At 35.0% G+C, this 26,094-nt stretch overlaps 1 protein-coding gene across 3 annotated transcripts; it reads right to left on the bottom strand.

The window, feature by feature from the left end:
* Positions 1-383: 383 nt before the first annotated feature.
* LOC112043829 (tol-Pal system protein TolA) lies at positions 384-24,700 on the bottom strand. Of its 3 annotated transcripts, XM_052888512.1 has the most exons (7): positions 24,414-24,700; positions 23,983-24,247; positions 9,684-9,938; positions 8,240-8,481; positions 3,131-3,334; positions 2,365-2,467; positions 384-544 (listed from the first exon to the last, which is right to left on the bottom strand). In XM_052888512.1, the coding sequence occupies exons 1-7, from the start codon at positions 24,606-24,608 to the stop codon at positions 468-470; spliced, it is 1,341 nt and encodes a 446-aa protein (XP_052744472.1). In that variant the 5' UTR covers positions 24,609-24,700; the 3' UTR covers positions 384-467. The 3 variants fall into 3 exon arrangements, with proteins under 3 accessions (XP_052744472.1, XP_023935213.1, XP_052744473.1); XM_024079445.2 differs by lacking the exon at positions 384-544 and having other exon boundaries at positions 1,763-2,467; XM_052888513.1 differs by lacking the exons at positions 384-544; positions 23,983-24,247; positions 24,414-24,700 and adding exons at positions 12,932-12,979; positions 13,116-13,222 and having other exon boundaries at positions 1,763-2,467.
* Between the last annotated feature and the right edge of the window lie 1,394 nt (positions 24,701-26,094).

Below are 26,094 nucleotides of genomic sequence, written 5' to 3'. Positions count from 1 at the left end.
TTTAGAAAGAAGAACACTACTTTATATCATTACAGTTTTAGAAAGAAGAGTCTTTCTACTGCTTATCGTTCGTATTTGAATTGCGAATTTCGAAATCTTGAATGTTTTATATTTTTTTATTATAAGTAATATTATATTGAACTCAAAGACTACTATTTACACACCATAGAAGTCTTTGCCTCTGTATTTATTAATATTTGATAAAAAAGTAACCATTAAAAAATTTTTTTAAACTATCCGGATATTAAATTGTACTTTGGATTACATCTTTTATTATCTGTACTTTAGCAGTCTCATTCATTCATCATTCAGCGTTCAATCAATCGTTTCATTGTTTAAATTTCGAAAATGTCAAATGTGCCAGAAACTCAACCGCTCAAATGCACATTTTTCATTTTATTTTTATTAAATTAAAAATATTCGAATACACTAATAGTAATGGCATTGTACTGGCTAAGCGGCGTCGTTTATTCCTCGCAATCGTCTTCCTCTTCTTCCTCGTGTTCTTCTTCTTCAACGATCACAACTTCTTCTTCTTTGATGTCTGCAAAGAGAATTTAAGGAAAGTTACGTTTATAATAATCGCAATGCTTTGCATCCACGTTTATAACAATAATATTAACATCTTACTCATTTATAATACCATGCGATTTGTTTACACTTCGAACTAGATCTCCCCCACTGCTAGAACTTCTTTTTATTTTGTTACTAAATGAAAATCCACACAGAAGTTTTGATAAATCTTTTATTTTGGAACAAAGTTCCTTATCCCCCTAAAAAATTAAGACCAAAAGTTGTAACGCCATTTTTTGCTATAGTTGTAAGACGAGCGGCGTGCGCGCGTTTCTCTGTCTATATATCTCTCTCTCTCTATCTCTCTTAAAGAAAGCAAGCCATTTAATTTCGTTTCGTCTTTCTATTTCGCTTTGAACAGCGTGGTGTCACGACGATTATTTTTGTTGAGTATGTAGAGGTTTTTTTGTACATAATAAATAATAAAAAATAATAACAACTTCGTTCCATCCGGGTGTCCCTTGAAGTTTTTTTCAGCTATTCACTCTGTAGGTATTTAATCTAAGTATGAGTACGAGTATAGAAAACAAGTCTTTTGCCTACACTCTACAGTAATGCCGGGCTACAAACCTGTAGTTTTAACTGGCCAGTTCAAACTACAGTTTTGTTTACACGCGGGCGTTTTAACTGAAAAGACAGTAAAGTTAAATCTGCGCAGGTAAAACTTGAGGTCCTTAGCCCACATTTTAGTGATTTTAGTACTTTTCTTAAGATTATTAATTTTCTTTGTAATTTATTTGGTCTTTTAAACACCTTACAAATCAACTTACTTACTTACGCAAATATTTAATCAGTTACTGCAGTCGCTATGTAAAAAAAATCTTACCACACTTACACTTACCTGAATCTTAAATCTAGCTAACTATCACTTTGATAACAAATGAAAAAAAAATAAAGAAATAGAATAAAAGGTTAATAGGCAAGTCAATAACAGTCGAAACAATAAGTGAGATGTCAGATCATCCGAAGTCAAAAAGTCCGAAGTAAAAAGTCAACAAGTCAAAGTACAAGTCAAATTCAATAGTCAAATTAAAATGACGAGAGTTAACAAAAAAATCTGTTTATTAAATAAAATAAACTTTCCAATATAACTTAAATTTGAGACATCGCACTTATTCGCTAAAGTTGTTAGTTAGGAATGTTATAAAACTGATACTTTTCAGTTTCGTGTTAAAGTTTTATACAAAAAAAAATACAATACTGAAAGTATACAAAAATTATAGCCTCAATAAATATTGCATTTAAGGTAAGAAAGTAAGAAAGATGTAAAAAAAATATCACAAATGTTACCCTAAGGCATAAATCACCTAACTTTAAACTGTATATTTACAAATGTTGCAGCTATTGGAACAGAAAATAACTGCTCTAATTGATGACACTTGATAACAAAAGCACGTTTTCAATTGGCTATAACAGTTAGTTAAACCAAAAGTTAATTTAAACAAAAAAAAATTGTACTCCTATTCCAATAACTACAAAAATCACTTTGGAAGTACATTCTAACATTTTCATGTCACTGGTTCTTTAAAATACCAAACTAATTGCAGGATTTTAATAGCAGTGAAAATATAAAAAAAGGAAATGAATGTACGTGAAATATCAAAATGCAACGCTGGTTACAAGTCACCATCATCATTATGACTCATAACAGCTTTCAATTCAGAACCAATGACATGAAAATCTTCGAATACTTCATGTCTAATTTAAGTTACTAGTTTTGGAAATCCGTTTGGTAGTATTCTTGGCTGTTCTGTTCGGGGGCCTGTTTGTAGTCCTCGTAGCTGTTACTACCTTCGTGGGAGGCGTCCTTGTTCTGTTGGCCTGCTGCCAGACCAGCAGCTGCTGCCTTCGCCGCTGCCTCAGCTGCGTTGGCTTGAGCTTGTTGAGCCGCAGCCTGGTGGTAGAAAAAAAATTGGATTATTTGGTTATAATGGTCGTTTAAGAAAAATATACCTGCACTTTCAGTTTATAGACATTTCCTTAAGTTAGGGGAATGTTTAATTGGTGCATTTACTTGAAAATTAGAATAAATACAGAATTAAAGTGAAATAAGAACAATACAATAGAAAGAATACTGGATGCTCTTTTTACTCTCGTATATGAAAAGGCAGACAGACGCTATCTCGTATTGTAAAAATAGTGGAAAGAAAAGAAGAAAACGATTAATTACAATCTTTATTTTTTAAATATATGCAAAATAACGTCTGAGTTTTCAGGAGTTAGAAGTACATCGAAATTGTGACATCTTCTAAAATGTACATCTGGCCGTTGCATGTTTCCTGCCCATGAAACGATATCAATTAATAATCAAATCAAATTTTACCATTCTCGAAAAAAAACAGTAGTTCCATTCCTAAATATCATCATCAATACCATTGTCTTGCACATCATTGATATATGTATCCTTAGCACTTTGTAATGAACCTACATCTATGAACCTATCTGGAAATTCTCCAAATATCTTTAAAACGTTCTGCTTATTCTCTCCTAGACTTAATTATTCATATTAAATGTTTGGTTTCTGTCTGTGATTAGGTGTCTCATGCGTGTAACTTACCTGAGCCTTTCTTGCAGCAGCCTGAGTGGCTTCGAAGTCGATCCTGACACCCTTGAGTTGCTCCTGCAGGGTCTGCAACCGTTGTCTGGCGGCTCCCACCATAGCGGTCTGAGCACCGAGTTCACCAGCGGCTTGTGACGCTGCCTCGTTTGCGTTTTCTGATGTCGCTTGCGCCGCGTTCAAAGCTGCTTGGATTACGTTCACCTGTAGAGCAATAGGTATAATTAATAATTTTCCAATCACTTTTACTCAACATTCTATCTAATACAAAATCTTCAAGTAATTTGACTAAATTCATGCTTATTTTTTCCGCCACAATTGATATGATTGCTTTAAATCGGTCTAAATCTAAAGAATGCACTGTACATTGTTAACTATTTATCAAGCAAAATATGATACATGCTGCCTATACCTAAGGTAGTTGGACAATAGATATTTTTAGCAATTGAACGTCTAAAATAGTATGTCTTCCTTTTGATATCAATGAAATAATTGAACAAACCTACACTGAAATTTTAAAACATGATAGCGAAATCGCTATAATTTTAAAGAAAAGAAACTGTGTTTCAGAAACAATAAAAGTAGTCCAAGTTCATAAATAGGTAAGTACGTAAAAACAAAATATCTCGGCAACCGGATTAAAATAAAAAGATTAAAAAGTAGGCACAAAGCGTGTCTACCTCCCGCGCCGTGACTAAACTTCTAATAAGCTCACAAAAAAACTCAGCTTAAAAAAAGCATTCTGTTTCCACAAGCCTAAAATAAAAAGAAACGCTCGTGCGTATCGAATTAAAAGGTTTCCAAGTGCGTTTATAGCCCAACAAAACATAACCATTTCAATTGGCTATAACTCGAAGTCTTGAAAGAGGTACAAGTGTTTAAAAAAAGTCGAAAACGTGTCTTTTATTCGTAACCTTATCCTCATTTAAAGGTGATAGAAATCAAAAGTAGACTAAAAAGAAACAAGTAAACACGAAGCATTGTAGTGCATAATTAAACTGTCTGTCGATTCTGTGTCAACTCGTTTATTGGGGCGTGACTTGACGAGCTGAGGTTATCTCATAAATTGAACAACAAACATTCATTAGAAATAAATGTAAATATTAAAAAAAAATGCAGATGCGTTTACCTATTTCCGTCAAGCATCATTGCTTTATTCCATTTTTGAAGAATGCAATTACAAGTACAAGAGGCTATAACCATGCGAAATGTAACTGTATTTATGGGCAATGGCTTTTCCATTTACCATAAGGTTTGTCATCTTTCCCTCGGTCATATATAATTATGAGTAAAAGATCTACGTAGATGTTTTTATGTAAAAGAGCTAGCGAAATAAGAAGACGCGTAAGGGGAGTAACGTTAACTAATATAGAGCAATAATTCACAGGAACACATTCGCTGTAGTACGTTTGCGAACTTATAGCATAAGTATCTGTTGTTTCACCGGAAACTCCAACCGAAGACATCTGTGGACTAATAAAAGATAATTCTATGGACGAAGTGTCAAAAAGATCTCTTTCAGATAATCATGATAATAACTGGGACCACCAACTTAACATGTTTTCCTAGGGTGTCGTACCTCCAACTTCCCTAATACGTGCTCCTATTTAGAATTTCACGGAACATCAAAAACTCGATATTTCATAGCCTGACCATAGGTTCGCTCCCAGAACCATGTGACCTAAAGCATGACCATCGGCCCAACGAGGAAGAAGCAGGCACTACAGATTAGATACCTCTTTGTAAAAATAAAATACCTACTTGAAAACTTAACGGTATTAGATTTGGAAGGCGGACGGAAGGAAGGACAGACGGCGAAGACATCTATATCTACATCGACATAGTGTTAAGGTTTTCATATTATGTGCTGTTTGTTGCAAGAATTATCCAGTACCGGATTAAGATAACTTGATGTCCTAAGCAATCTTCCCTTGTGGGCCCCCTTACCCTTCAGTCATATCAGACAGACCCAAACGTCAACGTCAATTTAAAATTGCATTGCATTCCGTTTTAACATTATTTTGAAATTGCTTTAGTTTCCGTGTAATCGTTCTCTTCTCGGTCATTCCTGGTGCTTTCCTAAATAGGATGCCCTAGCTCCTAAGCAATTGCTTAAATAGCTTTGCTAATGCAGGACTGGATTCACTAACGCTTTTTGAAATGACATTGTTATCTTCTGCACTAATATTATCTAAAGGTTTGTTTATTCACAACGAACAGGCTCCGAAACTACTGGAGAGATTTTAAAAATACTTTCACGAATTCTTCTTCTTCGAGTGCCTCTTCATTACTGAAGGTCGACGGTCAGCTTTCTACACTTTTCCTTGTCCAAGGCTAGGCGGAAAAAATTTTCGACTGTCTTTATGCCAGTCCACTCCCATATTATGTTACGTAGCCAGGACTTCTTCCTTTTTCCTACTTCTCTTTTGCCTGCAATCTTGCCCATCATAATAGTTTGAAGCGAACTCATCATAATAGTTTTAAGAATTGGAAGCTACATTATCATCGAATATCATAGGCTATATATTATCTCCGTATTCCTACGGGAACGCGGGCGAAACCGCAAGCTTTTAACAATTGCGTTGTTGATAAAAATGACAATGCGAGTTTGTCATTTACGCTATAGTTAAACAGAACAATATGAAACCAATTTATTCAGTATTTATTGTTGACATAGTTTATTTCACCACGCTTTTAGCCACGCCTGGGTCATTTAGTTTGCAATCAAATACAATTTCGTAAAATTACATTAAACTTTTTTGTCATCTGGTACACAGAATACCTGAGAGTGTCGAAATGTTTACCAGCAATCGATCGCAAGAAATTATCTTTTGTTATTTCAATTCGAACGAGAAATTCATCTAGTTATTAAAATTATTATTAAGTAAGTACTCCGTTTTATATAATCATCTAAAAACGCACTCCATATATTTGGAGTGCGTTTTTAGCTTACAGCTGTAAAAGTAATTCTTTCCTCTTCTGCAATGAGCATTGTGAAAAAGATAGCTCCATTTCTGTATTCGATAAATACTGTAAAGTCATGAGTTATTAAGATATCTACAAACCAAGATTGATGAGATAAATCGAAATTTTGTTAATAATTGACGATAGATAGAACTTTTGTTATTAAATATCAATTTTATAACATTCCATTCTTTATTTAAATTAAATAGGTACCGAGATAATTGAAAAGAAAACAAGCTCTATTTCTGTTTCCGTAAATGTTTTACTATAAACTATAAACGTAAATTACTATAAACTAATAAGATAACTACAATTAAAAATTGATTCGATCCTTAGATTTTTTCATTTTTTATTCTTTACAAGTTAGTGATGATGCAATCTAAGATTGAAGCGGGCTAACTTGTTAGGCGTAGGATGAAAATCCACACCCTCTTTGGATTAAAGATAGATCGATGTTTTGTTAACTACTTAGTACCGATTTTGTAAAATTTCACTCTAAAATTTAAATTTATTTCAATGAAAGAGACTGAAAAACATACAATCACTGTAACAGGGGAAATTAAATAAAAGTAAGCCACAGGCAAAGTGCGTGTCGGGCCACGCGCCTTGTGGGGTTCCTTACGTTCCTTGTAGTACGTCACCAATGCCAACATAGAGTGGTGGTGATTCTTTTTTTATTAGCTGAGATAAATTCGCTTAAAAAACTTTAAGAAACAGACAACAGGTCTAAAAACCGTTTAACTGGCATAGGGGCACTTGACTCAAACAAAAAGGAGGTAGGTCACACTTAACCTGGAAATCTCCATTGTTGAATACTAAATGAAAAAATTGTTCATTATTGGAGAATTAAAAAATAACCTACCTATAACAATTTGTTTTTAACAGATTAAATAAAAGAAAATTATTTTAAAATCTTATATGGATTATATTATAAATATGATATCAAATGACTTAAAAGAGTAAAAAATCATCCCCACTGTACATATAGGGGAGAAACCTACCCTAAAAGCAAATATTTTCCTAGATTTTATTTTATGACTTTGTCGGTGTTCTAGTTCAAATGATCTCTGATCTAAACCGCGGACGAACAGATGGACATACCGAAACTACAGGGGTTCCGACTGCCTACGGAACCCTAACAAGAGACCAACAATACAAAATATCACCTATCAACTTACTTAACTAAAAGTTCTACTAGTCTTTATCAATAGATACACAATAGCACATCTTAGATTTCGTTACAATAACATTTCCTTAGTGATTTTTACGTCACAGCTGACTTTATTGTATGAAAGTTGTGTTTCAGAAGCAAATCGGATCAATAGCGAAATTAGAACGCAAATTACGTAAATAGATCTTAGGTGTTATCGACTTTTTCTCGTTTTTATTGACTCTAGTTTTACGCAAGAGGAGATAAAGAATCAATGTTTATATTTCACTACTACCGAGAAACTACCTAGAATGGTATCAAAATATATATTTTACATTTTTTTCTTTCAAAATTACACAAGCCCTCACAAAATAAGCACACGATACAGTCCGCTTTTTTAAATTTTCCATCTTGGCCCCCTAAAGGGCCTCATATTTTTTCGTCTATTGACGTCATACCTCTGCGTTTGGGTCACAGGAATTGGTACGTTGTACCAAATTTTAACTCAATCGGTCCAGTATATTTAAAAAAAATACTACGGCGGACGGAAACACGAGTGATCCTAAAACAGTTCTGTTTTGTTATTCAGATACACGCAACCCCACAAACTAGTTTTCAAACATAACATTAGTAACGTTTTTAAAAATCATAGTTAGATTACAATCCAATAGGAAACTTAAGCTATCTTTAGGCGAATTTGGAACCTTTTAAATTTTAAGTTTTCGAATGATTATTACCTTAAGATAATGATCTTACGTTTAATATTATCACCTGACGTTTGAGAGAGAGACGAAAGAGCTTGTAAAGTAAGCCTATTTGAAATAAATGAATTTCGAATTTTTATCTTAATCAACAAATCATGCCCACGTGGAATGGTGGTAAGAATACTGACCGCATTTCCCTGTCAGACAACCAAGCAGATCCTTTGCGTTAAGAATAAGGCAGCGCTTCTGTCACCAGTCGAGGCAACTAAATGTTAATGAATATCAACGCACCTGGTGCATCGCCTGTTGTGCTGCCTGCGCCGCCGCCTGTGCTGCCCTCTTGGCTTGCTGCAACTGCATCTCTTCGCCTTGTAGACCAACTTTAGCGTCTCTGACTTGCTGCTCCAATCCTGACAGGATAACCTGCTTGCCCGCCAACGCTGCCTGGGCGGTCGCACTGGATTGAGCAGCGGATTGGGCTAATGTATTCTTGGCGACGTACGCTGCTTGGTATGCTGCTGCCTGTTGGTTTCCTGTCAGCAATAATAAACAAATTAGTAAGAGCTACACACACAGTACATACACAAGAAATAATATAATGTAGGAAGTAGTAGTCTGATCTATAGATGGATATGACATCGCTCGATCTCATGTAGGCTCGTGCCGACGCTAGTTGGCGCGACTTGTTTCCGTAAAGAGTTGGCGGAAACGACTTGCGAGACAAGGCGCTCGTCGTACGGTCGCCTTCAGTACGCTCGTGGCGTTCGAGCCGTCCACATTTCTTGTTGTGTAATTATTTATGGGTTAATTGGGATAGGCGGGGAGAGTGACTTGAATGGAAAAGGGGAGTGTTAGTTAACTGTCAAGGGATCCCTAAACCCTACACACAACGTTCACAAGTGCGTGAATCTACTCAAGGGGATTCTCTGCCATTCTAGAGTCTTATTTTAGTTCATAATCTTTGTTTGACATTGGTTTTCTTATTTTTGTAATCCATTTCTGAGCCTGCTAAAAATAAGATATTTTCTTTCATCCTTTCTTGAAAACGCTAAAAAATCTTAAATATTATACATGATAACAATAAAATCTACAATATGGTGGAAGTGGGGGTCGAAAAGACCCCCCCAAGTCTCTAATGTCATCTCGAGACTAAGGTCTTGATTTTGGCAGAAAAACATTCAAATCTATGAGATTTTCGGGTTCAATATTGACACCCTCGTGACCAAGACATGTCACAGCATGACATGAGACGTGAGAAATTTTGACCTTTTGAGCATAATTATCTCCCCGTAGAAGTCGTTAGGTTAACATTATAAATAGGCTGAAAATAATAATGTTCGGAATACTTTACCTTTGTTGGGATGACTTACGGATCCGGGACTTAGTCGCTAACTGTGAGCCTCATACGAAGCCTCAAAGTCATTCAGCGGGCGATGGAGCGAGCTATGCTTGGAGTTTCTCTGCTACTCACTGATATAGCTCAGCGAGTTGCAATGCTGAAAGTGGCAATGGGCAGAGACTCAAAGAGCCGATGGACGTTGGGTCCTAAGGGGACGGTCCTAAGGGGCTGGAATGGCGACACCGCATCGGGAAGCTTAGTGTTAGTTCATCCCCCAATAGCTTGACTAAAGACATTAAGCGGGTTGCAAAGAGCCGGTGATTGCTGGCGGCTCGAGACTCGAGGCCTATGTCCAGCAGTGGACGTTTATCGGCTGTTAATGATGATGATGATTACCTAACGCTGTCTTCGCTTGGTTAGCTGACCCCACAGCTATCGTCCGCAACCCACTGCCCTGACTGTAGCCTTTCTTAGCCGTGTTGCCACCACTGGCAGCGGTCTGGACATCTTGGATGTAAGCGTCGTAGTGACTGGCAGACTCTTGCTGCTCTCGCGGCGCGGCAGCTTTATTGTCGTATTCGTAATTGTATTCTGCTCTCTGTGGCGAGTGCTTGTGGCCGGCGGGCGCTGACGATGCGAGAGACAGCGTCCCTGTCAAAAAAAATAATTAATTAAGTAAAAAAAATTAACTAATAAAAAATTATAGTTTTGTTCAAACAAGCTTTGGCAATGTTTGATAATGGTAATGCATATTATTTTGGTAGTTTTCCGTATAGAAATACCCACATTATAAGGTCTCCATCTAGAGTTCGCTATAGTGGGTTTATGATATCACTTAATTAACTATACCACAGAACATATAGATAGCGATAAAACCCTTCTCTTCTCATCTAAGTAAAACGAGTATTAGGTATCTTCAACTATATGTATTCTGTGGTATTACAAAATTTAAGATTATTCGCTTGTTTTGATTTTATTCACACATGTATACCTACCCACTTATGTAGATGTTTACATATTTTGATTTTTTGCAATTATTTTCCTTTAATCTTTAGCTATAGATAACAAATCTCGCAAAATCGTGAATTTCCTATCCGTCAGATACAATAAAAATTAATTGAAATATTTTTTTATGAGATTGTTCTAGCAGGTAAAAGATTTCTCTACCTTTTTTAATCTATGAACAAGTAAGTGTATATTGTGTTTTTTAATTACTAAAAATATTTAGATATACCTAATTATTTTACATCTATAATATCGTAGCGGCTTTTACAATAACAAACGTTAGGTAATCGCTCCAAACAATATTACTTATTCGTAAAGAACAAAAAAAACCCAACTACTAACATAATAAAAACAACACACGCGTAATAATAATTAATTGATCAATTAAACGCACCGTACGAACCAATGATCCGACTTTGTTATTTAATACTAATGCAGAATCCAATAAATCGGTCTAACTCGGAAGTAAATAGCTTATTAACTTCCTAGCTGTAATATTCGTGTTATATAACATCCCCTTTTAATCGACATGTATGATTTGTGTTACATATCTGTATCGGCATAATGTTTGCGTGATATTACACATTCATGATAATCTAATTTGGTGATAAAATCATGTTTATGATAATACCATTTAAAATAGTTACAGTACTGTTACATTAGGGTATAACATATTTTCAGGTTTGGACTGATCGGACGGGGTGAGACGGCGACGCGACGCTGACGGGACGGCGTCGTGACGCTGACGGGACGGCGTCGTGACGCTGATGGGACGGCAACGTGACGCTGGACAGTCCGAGACGAGGCATGGATGGCTCGCTGCGGGCGTCACGATCCCGCTAACGTCGCTAGATTGTTTTGAAACAAGACGTCAAGTGATTTTGACCTAGGAATCGTATCTGGTGATCCAAACTTGTATGTAATAGGGTGCCCACTGAAATTCGATGATCGACGGAAAAATGTATCTTAGAACAATTCAGAATTCGTCTGACATTACACCGGGTGCGACGTGCACCTGTCCCGCTGTCTATTTGACAGCTTAAATGAAAATTCATAGAACATTACCTTGTTTTACCGGAAATACATCCCTGGACAACAATTTATATTTATAATAAATATAAATAAAACGTTAATTTTAATAATTACGTTACTAAACTTTAAAGATTAGAATTAAATAATGTTAGCATGGATGGACGTTGGAGTCCCAAGGTGCAGGAATAGCGACCCCGCACTAGAAAGCGCAGTGTTGGTCGACCCCCTACCAAGTGGACTGACGACATCAAGCGAGTCGCAGGGATTCGCTGGATGCAGGTGGTCCTACAGTAGACGTCCATCGGATGAGATGATGATGATGATGAACGTTAGTAAAGATTTATTTTAATACAAAACAAAATAAAAACTATAAATTATAAACTACTATGCTCTAGAAATTTCTCCTTATTCGTTTTAAATATGAAAATATACTGGAACTTTATGTATCTCTGCAGATACAATAGAAACTGTTGTGAGGAACAATGACGGTAATCAATGAACCATAAGTTCATGACCACACATTGCGGTTATGGATTATAGTCATATTACACGAGCTCCGGTTTCAGGAGAAAGTAATTAACTATGGATATAGAATAAGTTTTTGCCGCTAATAAACAACACAATATTACACCACGCGTTATTGATGTGTTAGGATGTTGTTGTGAGCCATAGCATACGCATTTAGGCACAAATAAAACAAGTAATAATAAAATGACTTGTATATAATTAAGCACACAATTTATAATAGTATTTTTAAATTGAATTTGTCATTGAAATAAATGAGAGTATAAAATTTAATTTGTTATGAACAACTAAAAAACCATTTGTATTTAATTGTAAGAAAACACTAATAAGTTAATAATAGCGGTGTGTGAAAAACTTCGATCAACATTTTCTTTCCGGTTTCTTTTCAGTTGAACTATTTTCCGGAAACCATTTAACGTGTTAACAAATATAGCTCATAAATTAACAACTTTTTTTGATTTATGATTAATTTTATTAGCATTAATTAATTGCGTCACCGCCAGGAATTAAATCAATAATTATTTTATTTTAAATTTTCTTTAAGTTTTATTGAAATTTTACATTGTTAACTTTCTTTGCCTAAGTAATTTATTAATTAATTTTAAAGAAACAGTATCTATTTGTGTAATTAATCGATTGTTAAAAAAATATTATGAAAAACTTTTAAATTACCCAAATAAAATGAAATAAAATAAATTAGTTTAACATAATTAAATAGGTAAACTTGACTAGAAAAAAAGTTTTTTTGTGTTTGCTTTAATTGTTAATACGATTAATTTTTGTTAGGTACCTAATATTAAAATTAATAATTAGCATTAATATTAAAACCAGCGCACAAATTCACAATTTTATCTTTACTTATATTATATATTTATGTATATAATATAGTTTTTACACTTCCTAACTCCTTGACATTGTGGACAAAATTAGGATATTATTTGTCAAAATAACTTTCGTTGATTACTATGAGACTAAATTAAGACAATTAGCCACCTTTGTGCGCCTTAGTTTCGACGTGTTAGTGACATATCTAATATTATAAAAATCTTTGATTAAAACACGAAATATAATATGTCACTCACCAACACACAATAAAACTGTAGTAAAAGCCTTCATATTTCCCAATCGAACTGAAACACCGAAAATTTTAATTAAAATTATCACTCAAAATAAAAAAAAATTAAAACTTTTTTTTATTTATTAATTGGAAAATAATTTGATAATTTATTTATTCACTAATATTTTAACACTTGTATGGTATCTAACCTTCCAGTACTTTCACAAATATTTAATGGTACGTTTTCGGTGTGGGGTCGAATGCGCCCCTAGCTCTGCTTGTGAGGCAATGTACCGACAGACCGCGAACATTACTATTTATAGAGAATGTTCTTTGACCGCCAACGCTGAAAGTGTTAGATAAATGTATCGAGCTGTTGATCGCGTTTGCGATGATGGGCCAGTTTTTGTAAAACTTTTATCAAATTGCTAGATGTTGTTTGCTACGTTCGCTTGCGGTAATGTAGATTTTGTCACTCAATTTCAATTAAATAGAAGCAGGCGTTATTTTATGAAAATATTTTTTGACGCCACCCCCACCAAAATTCTTTACGTTTAATTCCGAATCCGAAGCAACCCCAGAAGTTGTTCAAATCACATCAAATTAGATGTCTATACTTAGTTATGGCTTAATTTAATACTTTACTTTAGTTATTTACATTATTCAATATTATTCGTTATCGATTAAGTTCAATTTAAGTCCTGTTTCCAGTATTTGTATTTTTAAAAATAGCCTTGTATTCTTTGAGAAATGTGCTTCTTTAGTTAGTTAGCATTCTAGTCAAACATAAATCAGTCCACAAACGTCGTCAGCAGTTTTCAGCAGCTAAGTTTTTGGGTTTATTCGTCCATCATAATAATACTTTCTTTAAATTAAGTAGCTATTGTTCAAGTAACTTTTTTTTTCAAATTGTGAAAGAATACAATAAGAAACTTAAGTTAACTTATCCTAATAACTATAAAAATCATGCCTACGTGGAATGGTGACACTGTTTATTATATTTTGAAGTTTTGAGTTTAACTAATGCCATTTGATGTAAAATGACGTCTTGAAATAACCATGTTAGATGATCGCAAATACGAAAAATCACTACCACTTGATGTAGTGGTCATGTCATGAATCGTACACTGAGATAAACATCTAATTTATTTGTAGGTAAGCCGTCTGATTCGACAACTGACACTGAAAATTAAATGTATGGCTTAAAACATATTTAAATCTTTTCCAATGTGGTAAAATCAGCTCCTTACACTGCCGCCAGCCCCGTAAAGTTTTACAAAGGGTGCAATGTGATGCAAAAATTATATCACAAAATGATAGATTTGTCGTAATTTTCAAACAAGCACCACAACAATGCTGCGGCAACATGTAACCGAGTCATAATCATAAGACAATTAATTATGGTCAACTTTGTTGCAAGATAAACTTAGAAGTTTTGTCAGTTATCTATTCTCAGAGATTTTGACGGGCTCCGTGGCGCAGTGGTATGCAGTATGGCAGTACCACTGCGCGGTACTTACAAGATGGAGATCCTGGGTTCGATCCCCGGCTGGGCTGATTGAAGTTTTTTTAATTGGTCCAGGTCTGCCCGGTGGGAGGCTTCGGCCGTGGCTAGTTACGACCCTACACAGACGACAAAGACGTAACGACAAGCGATTTAGCGTTCCGGTACGATGTCGTGTAGAAACCGAAAGGGGCATTGCATCATCAGTTACCATCAGGTGAGATTGTAGTCAAGGGCTAACTTGTACAGAATAAAAAAAAAAGATTAGAGATTCCCTTTAGACATTTATATTGCACGTTCTTGATATCATAATTGTCTCTCCGATCCAGTGGTTAGCCTATTTTGGTTTCGGATCACGAGGTTCTGGGTTGTAATTGATTGTTTGGTTGTTAGCTATATGAGATACTGTGTTTTTCTTTCTTCTATGAAATTTTCAGTCCAAAGTTGGGAAGTTGGTGGTAATGTGGTATTATACCCCCCTACCGTCGGTCAAAGTCACCATCATTATCATCTCATAGAGATCGTTAATGAAATTAACGTTATCACCCGCCCGCCAACCCACATTGGAGCAGCATGGTGGTCTAATCTCCATAACCCCGTTCCTATAAGTACGCCTGGATCTTGGGCTGTTAAAGTAGGCTGATAATAATGATATCATGTATTTTGTTTGTATTTTATGCATTGAATAATTTCAGGGACAGTAGATCTCCCTGTCTAACACCGCTGCTAATCTAGATAAAGTGAGTAGAGGTGTTAAACAGGGAAAGCTTCTATCCCCAATTTTTTAAATTGTAGTAATAATGCCCTTTCAGCTTCCGTTTTTTACCATCTTTAATGTAGCTATCTTTTACCCAAGATGGAATAAGTATCTTCTATCTTCTTTATTCTTCTTCTTCTAAGTATAGACGTGATTGTGTGAGTCAAACGCCTTAGCTAGCCTTCCTACGTAAGTAAGTATCATGATAAGAAACAGAAAGTCTATATCACTTCCATACACTGCCGTGAATAGCTTTATTTCCGGCAGAAACGTGTCTACTCGTACTAACTAGTATTTTAAACGTTTACAATTGTTATATCCGATACACTCCAATAAATCTTAATACAGACGTACTAACACATATTCCAGAGTCAAGTAATATCGACAAGGTATTATTAAAATGTTATGTTTCTACTGATATACTTAGTTAAATACATAATAATAATAGTGCTGAAAATGTAAATAAGTTGTATAATACGCGGCCTATAAGTTGACCTATGCGCTGAAACATATTTTCTGATATTAGTATCGTACGGACGAGTAACCACATAGTCTGGCATGTTCATTAATGACACTCCCATGATATGCGGGCGACGGGAAGAAAGATTGCGCGGGTGTGAATTTGTGCGTGCGGGGAAGTTAGGTGCATCAGTCGTGAGTTTTTTAATCATCGCTACACGTCCTCAGCTCTAGCATTAAAATGGAAGTGGGCAGGACACATAGCTCGTCTGCAAGATTTAAGAAGGACAAAAAGAGTGACAGAGTGGAGGGGGCCAGTGGGCAAAAGAAAGAGAGGGAGACCTTGCTACAGATGGGAGGATGAAATAAAACGCACAAAGGGTCCAAACTGGATACAAATAGACGCAATCCAGAGAAAACTAGCACAATTTGGAGGAGGCCTTTACCCGCAGAGGGGTTCCTACTGAATAGTTGCAATATAATATTAACGTACCTAACTAAAACTACTTAAAAAAAAACTTAACTACTAAATAATAATCATCTACTTTTTGATACTAACACAACTAAACTAAACTCAACTTAATCAAACTTTGTAAACTAGTAGGTACTTCTGTAAGAAATAAATGGCTTTTTTATTTTATTTTATTTATTTACTTACACGTCCCCAGGCCCGCATGCATTTTAAGAAATTAAATATCACGTGGCTCAAACTGTGAAGGAAAATCGTGAGGAAACCTGCGTACCAAAGAATTTTCTCAATTTTCTGCGTGTGTGAAGTCGGCCAATCCGCATTGCGCCAGCGTGGTGCACTATTTGGCCTTAGCTCTCTCATTCTAAGAGGAGACTCGAGCTCAGCAGCGAATTTGAATAACTGACGAGGTACGGCCAACATCGCGACTCTCAAGTGATATAGTAAAAAACCCTTAGGTATAATAAAGGAATATAAAAAAAAAAACATTGATTAATTAAAGATTAAAATCTATACAAATTTTATAAAGCTGAAGAGTTTGTTTGTTTGATTGAACGCGCGTCTTTCAGTGTTAGATAGCCCATTTCTCGAGTAAGACTGTAGGCTATATATTATCCCCATATTCCTACGGGAACAGGAAATACGTGTGAAACCGCGCGGCGTCCGCTAGTAGTTCAATAACTTTAATGATTAGGATTACAATTCTGACCTCATACAACGCTTGAGAGTTATGGAATGAATTGTTTGTTTCCACGCTATTAACCGATCGGTATGCGCCATACTAACGGTTTGTGATTAAAAAGATGAAATAATCAGTTACACGTATATGCACGACAAACACCTATATTTTAAGTTTTCGGACTTTAATTATCGCCATTATCTCATTACCTGACGTTTCAAAAGTGACTCAAATCTTGTTCTTTGAAATAAATGATTTGATTGATTGATTGTTGCTAACAATACAGTCTTGAGCCGCCTGCACCGACTCCTTGTAACCCGCTCTATATCAAAGCCACCTAGTGCATGCACCAACACTGCGCTTTAGTGCAGGGTCGCCATTCCAGCAACTGGGGACCCCAACGTCTATAAACCCTTCGTACTAAGAGGTAAGCCCATACTGACACTTCAGCTTTGTGACTCTTTAAGCTATGTCGGTAACTCAACGAGTTCGTGGGGCAGTGGTATGCGCGGTGAATGTAAATGACGGAGGTTCGATCCTCGGCCGGGCAGATTGAGGTCTGGCTGGTGGGAGGCTTCGGCTGTGGCTAGTTACCGCCCTACCGACAAAGACGTACTGCCAAGTGATTTAGCGTTCCGTACGAGGTCGTGTAGAAACCGAAAGGGATATGGATTTTCATCCTCCTCTAACAAGTTAGTCTGTTTCCATCTTAGATTGCATCATCACTTACCATCAGGTGAGATTGTAGTCAAGGTCTAACTTGTAAAGAATAATAAAAATAAAAACTTTGGTTCTTCTGCATTTTTTTATTCGTCAGATCTGATTCGATCACTCAGAGATACTTCGAGTATCAATCCATCATGCGGTTAGTGGCATATATCCAATACATTTATTATCCTGATTAAAATCAAATTACCTATACATTATTAATAATAAATTATTCGCACTAAATAGAAAAATTAAATGAATTGTTATTGTTAAATTAAAATGCGTTTCGATATTTCGAGTTGCGACATTGTCGCCTATTGATCAACTGTAAATGGTATTAATTCGATATTATTAGTTATTACTGACCAAAATTCCGGTAACTGGAATTTAGAACTTATCAAGGTTAAATTATTTTCACAAAATTTTACTCTGTTAAAAATGTCTGCATAAACTAGAGCATCATTCGGTTTAGACTCGATGTAAACAAATAATTATAATAAAGTACTTTTTCAGGATGAAAAGTAGCTTTAGTGTTAATCTAGAGTAAAATCTATTTTTATTCCAAATTTAAGCCAAATCGTTTCGGTAGCCGCAGCACAAAGCAGGGACAAACACACTTACACACAAACTTTCGCCTATGTAATTTCAGTGTGATTTGACGGTTGAGTTAAGTTCCAGATACTAAGTAGTATAAATAGTAGATTGTTATACAAGGGGCTAAAAAGACCCATTATATACGAGGTATTTTTAGGGCCCGAGACGAAGGCGAGGGCCGCCTAAATAGAAACCGAGTTTATAATGGGTTTAGCCCCACGTGTTACACTCTGCTTTTCACTACGATTGCAAGAAAATAAAATAGTTTAGTACAATATTCAATGATTTATATTAATTGAAAATTAAATGTACAAAGTCTACAATTTTTGATATTAAGGGAGATGCTTTTACCCGGCAACATAATTTCCGACTCCTGTGAAGATGAATAATGACTATGTGAGGTAAACGTGGGAGATAATAGTTTAAAAAACTCCTTTCGTAAATGAATCCATTTGTTGTTGTTTTCTCCACTTTACCTAGGTAGGTATTTAAGTAAATGCGTTTCGACTTTGATGGTAACAGATTGAAAATTTTATCCATCTCCAAATTAGGATCACCATTCTCACTAGATGAAGACAACAATAACAATTAACTTTGAACAATATGTAAGTTACGGTCAAAAATTTACAATAAATTTCTTAAAAGATCAAGTGTGTATTATTCACGCCAATTGTTTTTTAAATTCTCGTTTTTTAATTTTATTTTTCTTTCACATGAGAATAAGGCAAAGGTATTACACCATACAGGATGTCCCATGTCTTCAAATCTCGCTCTATTCGCAACTCAAAAAAAAAAAAAAATTAACGCATTCCACAGACAAGATCGCTGCATTTCATTCTAATTGCAAGTTTTAATTTTTATCAAACAATCAGGGCTTTATCTAATAAGATGATTCTATTTACGAATAAAACCTCCTTCGTTATAAAGTAGGCTAGTACTTGGCTAGTACTCGTAACAGACAATAATTAAAAAAACAAAATTACTTTAGCCCCTAGAGGCTAATATGCTTGTTTAGCCCCGCCGTGGAGTGGTAATATGACAATGTTTTTGAGCAAGAGTAGTGAAAAGTATTATTCTATATATATTTAAGGTAAAGAGTGACTCTTTAGGTATAATAAATATGTGATATCGCAATTCTTGAAGTATTTTATTTGACTGACATATTATGTGTTTCATTCCGAACTCTATAAACACAGAACGGTCTGCTGTAAGGCCGACCAATCAGGGACAAGTTCGGACAGTTGACGTTTTAAGATTGCAATTTAACGGTTTCACTTCTGATAAATTATAATATACTTACCGAAAAATAACACGTTAAATTGTAATCAGTATTTTCAGTTCACAATATGACGGTAGATTATAATCTAACGGTATTTCGCTAATCGTATTTTACAATTTAACGGTAATACAAAAAAACGTATTACTTATATTCTCAAGAATCACTTGTTCAAAACCGCAAGATTTTCCGTTCAATAGTTTTTAAGTTGGTGCCGAATAGACAAACAGCCGCGGTGCAGGACTTTATTTTAACATTCTACCAACGCAGCTTTTGCGTATTAAATATTGGAAAATGATAATTAAATTGCACTCTAATCATAAGTTACTCTTATTTGAGGCCGTTTGAAAACTTCTATTCGCATTGCTATTCAATTGATACAAGTAGCCAGTATACCTAGACATAATGAGATAAAATAATTATGTCACGGAGAAATTATTTCAATGACAGCTCCCGAGTGATTGTATCGTTTTTATGAGCCAAATCAATTCACTACGGTTCTTTACGTTTTTATACTCTAGCTGACGCCCCGCAGTTTCACCCGCGTAGTTCCAGTTCTCGTGGGAATCTAAACTAATATTATAAAGCTGAAGAGTTTGTTTCATTGAACGCAGAACAAATTAAATTTAATCTCAGAACGTACTGGTCTGATTTAAAAAAACAATCTTTCAGTGTTAGATAGCCCATTTATCGAGGAAGGCTATATATGGGATATTTCCCATTGATAGCTTACGCTGCGTGCGTCAAACGGTTAAAATTTCGCAAAACTCATGTATGGCAGAATTATTCCCTTTAAAAGTTCTAAAAAAAAGTCTGCGATAGTAGTAGCGAAAAATAAAAATCCACGTTGACGAAGTCGCCGGCGTTAGCTAGTACTACAATAAAATATAACCTACAACCAACGATATTTAATACCATAGACATGTTACGTGCTTACAAAATCACCAAAAAGTGCAATTACGTACGTAAGTACAAAATCAGCAAAAATTTATTCGAATGCTACTCCACTGAGCGCACACATGCACAATTTTGTGTCTAATACCATTATAGTTATAAGCTTGTATCTTTTTACACACAACTCGACATGGTATTGACATATTACATACTCGATATTTAGGCATTATTTATACAAATAACTTTCGTTGTTTACTACGCGACTCAATGTAATTAAGACAATTAGCCGCTTTTGTTCGCCTCAGTTTTGACGCGCTAGAACATATCTCTAAAAATTTTTGCCTCTAACACTCACAAATAACGTGACTAGTGGTAAAAGAATTTTGAAAATTAACATAATTAACTACTGCACTGAGCGCACTCATGCACAATTTTATGCTTACTTACATTATATATATTTATGGTTATAATAATAATAATAATAATAATAATAATACCTACCTGCTACCCTACCATACAGGGAATGAGTCAACCCTACCCCTACCGTACCACGCGACGGAAGCTTAAAAAATGGAGTAACTTCTCCCGTTTTCCCTACATTTCCCTTCACTGCTCTTATTGATCGTAGCGTGATAAAAAGTATCTATAGTATAACCTGCCCGTGGCTAGTTACCCACTGGCAAAGACGTACCGTCAAGTAGCGTTCCGGTACGATGTAGTGTAGAAACCGAAAATGGTGTGAATTTTCATCTTACCAGCTACTCCTAACAAGTTAGCCCGCTTCCATCTTCAATTACCATCAGATGAGATTGTAGTCAAGGGCTAACTTGTAAAGAATAAAAATAAAAAAGGGGTTATAACCACGAGCCTTGGAGAGCAGGATATTCTCTGAAAGATTCTTTTAGAGATAAACGTTGTCACCGCTCGCCAAGCCGCATTAGAGCAGCGTAATGGGTTTGAGCTCCATATCCCTTCTCCAAATGAGGAGGGGAGACCTGGCTCTATAGCGACACGTAAAATACAATTGTATTTCAGAAATACAATTAAATATCTGAATAAATATGACATTGCGTTTTTAGAATTATATTCATTGAAAGTGTAGCAAACATTTGACCGAGCCTTGGCCCAAACCTGAACGAATGCAACGAAAAAAAATTGCTGCAAATCACAAAAGAGTGTTAAAAAAGTTAAATTCCTTCAGAAAATGTCGGTCGCCAGCTTACTTAAGGAAAGTGCAATTACTTAGAAGTTAGGCTTATTTTTTTACGTCGAACCGTAGTCGGTGTTGTAAGCCTGCCTATGCCTACTTGTACAGGGTGTCCCGTAATTAAAGGATAAAACGCAAATGGTAAATACACCACCTACTAAAACAAATTTGAATAGTTTTGAAAAAATCCCTAGGGTGACCGAGTTATATATTTTTTTCGGATTTATAATTTTTTTTATCTTGTATCAGTTTTTTCAATGCTGTAAGCTGCTATTTTTATTAATATTATAACTATTTTTATAAATAATGTTTTATTTGTTTAGTAGAAGAAGCTTTGAGTGTAATAATTATTTTTATTTGATTAAGATGACCCGATTAAATAAAAAATGTCCTGTGAAAAACACACTACACACACTTCATACATAGGTACATTATTTTGAAAATCTGTACACTTATCGAGGTTTGTAAATTGGTATAAAACTTGCGTCTACATTAGTGAATTTAGAGAAGTAGGCAGATATTGTACAGACTTTAAAATTGATTTCTTGTATGGAAAATTCAGCACCTCCCACACATTTTTAACAGCAACTTTGTAACTACGAAGATTAGACACGAGTTTTTTTACCAATTTACAAACCTCGATAAATGTACAAGTTTTTAAAATGATGGTACATTTCAGTTTCGAACATTTTTTTTAATCGACTCGTCTGAATGAAAGCTACAACACAAATAAAACATTATAAAAATAGTATCATAGTAATTTCATCCGTAATGTTTAACAAAAATCAGATTTTGAAAAAATCGATTCAAGATAGAAAATTCTGAAAAATTTCGATAAAAAATGATAACTTGGTCTCCATAGGGATTTTTACTAAACTATTCAAAATTAGTTTTAGATAATAGGCATGATGACTGTCATCGATCGTACGAGACTAAATATAAATAAAAAAAAACATAGCACGTAGCCATTTTAATCCAAGCGCCAATCAGAATCTCTGACGTCGCTAATTCGTAAAGGTGATTTAGCTTACAGTAAATATCGTAAATATCTCGCTTTGCTAAATAATTCATTATCATCATCATTAACAACCCATATTCGGCTCACTGTTGAGCACGAGTCTCCTCTCAGAATGAGAGGGGTTAGTCCACCACGCTGGCCAAATGCGGATTGACAGACTTCACATACGTAGAGACTTTAGAAAATTCTTATGTATGCAGGTTTCCCCACGATGTTTGTCCTTCACCGTTTGAGACACGTGATATTTAATTTCTTAAAATGCACATAACTGAAAAGCTAGAGGTGCATGTCCCAGACCGGATCTAAGCCTACGCCCTACAAATCGAAGGCAGATGACATAGATAAATAATTACTCTATTTATTTTCAGTAATTCTAATTCCTAACCATCCCGTGTATTATTATATGTGTATATTGTGCACCTAGTACAAAAATAAACTTTAGCTAACTATGGAATAAGGATTTTTCAAGGCGAATAGCTCAAATTTACCAAGAGTTGACTTATTGATGCAAAGATGTCACTAGCGCGTCAAAACTGAGACGAGCAAAAGCGACTAATTGTCTTATTTTCACAGTAAACAATGACAGTTATTTAAACAAATAATATCTAAATATTGTATACAATGTCGAGTTGTGTATTCAAGAAGTGTAAAAACTGCATATACATAAATATATAATGGAATTAAACACAAAATTGTGCATGTGTGGTGTAGCTAAATTCGGATCACTTTTTGTGGTGATTTTGTAGGCACATAACATGTCCGAAGAATTCCGAAATCTAAAAACCTCCATGTAAGTAATGTCTCAATTAACTAAGCTTACTCAAATTTACATTAAATTACACAGTAAAAGTTAAATTACAACCATGTGATAATTTTTTACAAAATGTAGTTCTGTATAATGACATTATAACAGATAAAGAAAAGATTACTAGGGAACAACACCAAAACAGCCTTTGGTTTGAACTTTGCTATGGTAGGAGCACAGCATCTCGTGCATTTAAATTTAGTCGGTGTAAAAAAAATGATGGTACTTTAATAGCACAAATAATTGGAGCTATAGTACAGCCCTACTCCATGTGAACTGTTTACCAACAAACAAATTAATAATGAGGGTATAAATCACTATTCATTTTACAGCTAATAATAATTATAATTAACTTGTTCTTAAATTAATAAAAATGAAGTTTAATAAGCTTAGAACATTTGCAAATAGTTTTATATTTGAATAAACATTTTATAAACAAACAATACATAATTCAAAATAAATAAGTTCTGAAATGACATACATTTTCTACCTTCAATTTTAATTTGTTTTGTTATTTATATTTTCAATATTTCAAGAATGGCAGCCAGTTGAAAAGTATAATACACAGACAGAAAAGCTCAGAATTTCTTATTAGATCTTGTGTTCCGAAGCCACATAGGATAACCACTGGACCAATGAAGTAGGATAAATGAACCAATTTATCTGTTTTTCATAATAAAAAGAAAACTATTAAGTAGTTAAATACCTGAGCTTTCTGATGAAATGTTTGGTTTGGTTTCAATGGTTTCTAACTCTTTTGTAGATGTAGTCTCTGTCAAATCCTTTTCACACTCTTTTTTTAGCATCATTCGTTGTTTTTTAACAGCTGGTCGTTTTGTAATGTTGGAAGTACATTTTCTTTTATCTGTTTGACACTCATACTTGTTAGGAATGCATCCTGGCTTCATACGTATTCGTGCAGCTGCACCCATCACACAGTACCTCATATAGTTTTCCATATCATTTGGTAACTGCAAAAGATGTTTATGGTGTGGTTAAACAGTACATTGTATTAATTTACTGTTTATGAGGTTTATTCACACCAATATTCTTAATCATTAACGTTATAATCATTGAAAATAAGCAAGTTTATATAAAGTTATAAGACATGGACAAATATTAGATAATAATACTTACATCAAAATGGTCTTCGCAGAAATATAAGATAGACTTAAGACCTGTATTTGATGTATCTCGCCTTGCAAGTGTTAACCATGCATTTCTAATATTTGCCTTCCTTGGAACCTGAATAAAAAGCTTCTTCGGCGTTTTTTTAGATGTATTGGTACATTGAGGAACCGCACACCAACGATACACATTTGGATTCATCATTTTAATGAGCAAAATTAAAAATACAAACCACAATACAAATGCAAGCAAACTCTTAGGAATAGGAACATAAGTTAGCTGTCAAGGTATTTACGAATCTGCGACGTCATTTTGGATTGGACGTCACGAGCAGCCGCCATACATACAAGGCAGCGCCACAGAGTACATTGTTTATCAGCGCTTTAGCGGGAAATATAAAATTTAAATTTAATAGTAGATTGTTATACAAGGGGCTAAAAAGACCCATTATATACGAGGTATTTTTAGGCCTAAATAGAAACCGAGTTTATAATGGGTGTATAACAATCTATTATTGTTATACAAGGGGGTTTAAAAGACCCATTGTATACGAGGTATTTTTAGGGCAAAAGCCGTAAGGCGAGGGTCGCTATTAATAGAAACCGAGTTTAAAATGGGTTTAGTCCCGTGTGTTACTTTCACTACGATTGCGAGAAAATAAAATAATTCAGTACAGTATTCAATGTTAAAATTCTTATTGCAGACGCAGCTCGCAAATCAATAAAAAAAAATTAAAAAAAATTCCACAGACAAGAACGCTGCATTTCGTTCCAATTACCATAGATAAAGATATACTTACGAATTAAAACCTTTTTCGTTAAAAAGTAAAGTCCAAATCCGAATAGTACTCGTAACAGACAAAAATTAAAAAACAAATTAACAAAATTACTTTAGCTCATAGGCTGAAATGTTTATATGTTTATTTAGCCCCGCTGTGGAGTTGTAATATGACAGTGTTTTTGTGCAAGAGTAGTGAAAAAGCACTCTATTCTGGCACTGGTAGTGCTGTGATTAACAGAGAGGACCTGGGTTCGATTCCCAGCTCGTGTCAGTTAAGCATTTTAAATTTTGTAAACTGGCTTAGGTCTGGTCTGGTTGGCAGGCATAGGCCGTGGCTAGTTACCACCATACCGGCAAACGTGTCAAGCGATTTAGCATTCCGTTACGATACCGCGTAGAATAACTCAGTAAGCCCGCTTCTATAGATTGGCAAATTCATTCGTAACACTCCCAATGACCCGCGCGGGCCGGGAGGCGTGTAGCGATGAATGAAAAACCAACAACTGATGCACCTCACTTCTCCGCATGCATGATTTCACAGTCTTTCCCCCCGTCGCCCGCATATCATGGGAGTGTCATCAACGAATTTGCCAGGCTATATCTTAAGACTGCATTGTAACGTAACATTGAGAGATTGCAGTCAAGAGCTTACTATTGATTAAATGAAGAAAAAAATATATAGATATCTATAACAATATACCTACTAACCTATACAATAAGTCAGTTAAGATCAATAGAAGTCATGGTCAACAAAATAGGTGTCTACATCACGTGGAGTTGTGTAACGCAGATTATGAAATGAGTTCCGTAAATGTTGCAGTGCGGGTTCGATTCCCAATTCGTTTCTAAATCTATTGATTATTACAATCAATTGAAATATCTTGTATTTTCTTGTGCTATCTAATATTTC

Source organism: Bicyclus anynana, chromosome 22 (assembly GCF_947172395.1).
Source record: "Bicyclus anynana chromosome 22, ilBicAnyn1.1, whole genome shotgun sequence".
Classification (NCBI taxonomy): domain Eukaryota; kingdom Metazoa; phylum Arthropoda; class Insecta; order Lepidoptera; family Nymphalidae; genus Bicyclus; species Bicyclus anynana.
The sequence above is the reverse complement of the archived record's forward strand: the minus strand, read 5'-3'. Positions and strand labels throughout refer to the sequence as shown.

Bases quoted from the DNA above. Each gene is read 5' to 3' on its own strand.
- LOC112043829 (XM_024079445.2), bottom strand. From the start codon at position 24,608: ATGATGAATCCAAATGTGTATCGTTGGTGTGCGGTTCCTCAATGTACC. The intron at 9,939-23,982 runs GTATTTAACTAC...TTTTTTTGACAG, and splicing joins CATTTCATCAGAAAGCTCAG to GGACGCTGTCTCTCGCATCG. The intron at 8,482-9,683 runs GTAATCATCATC...TATTGCTGACAG, and splicing joins CCAAGCGAAGACAGCGTTAG to GAAACCAACAGGCAGCAGCA.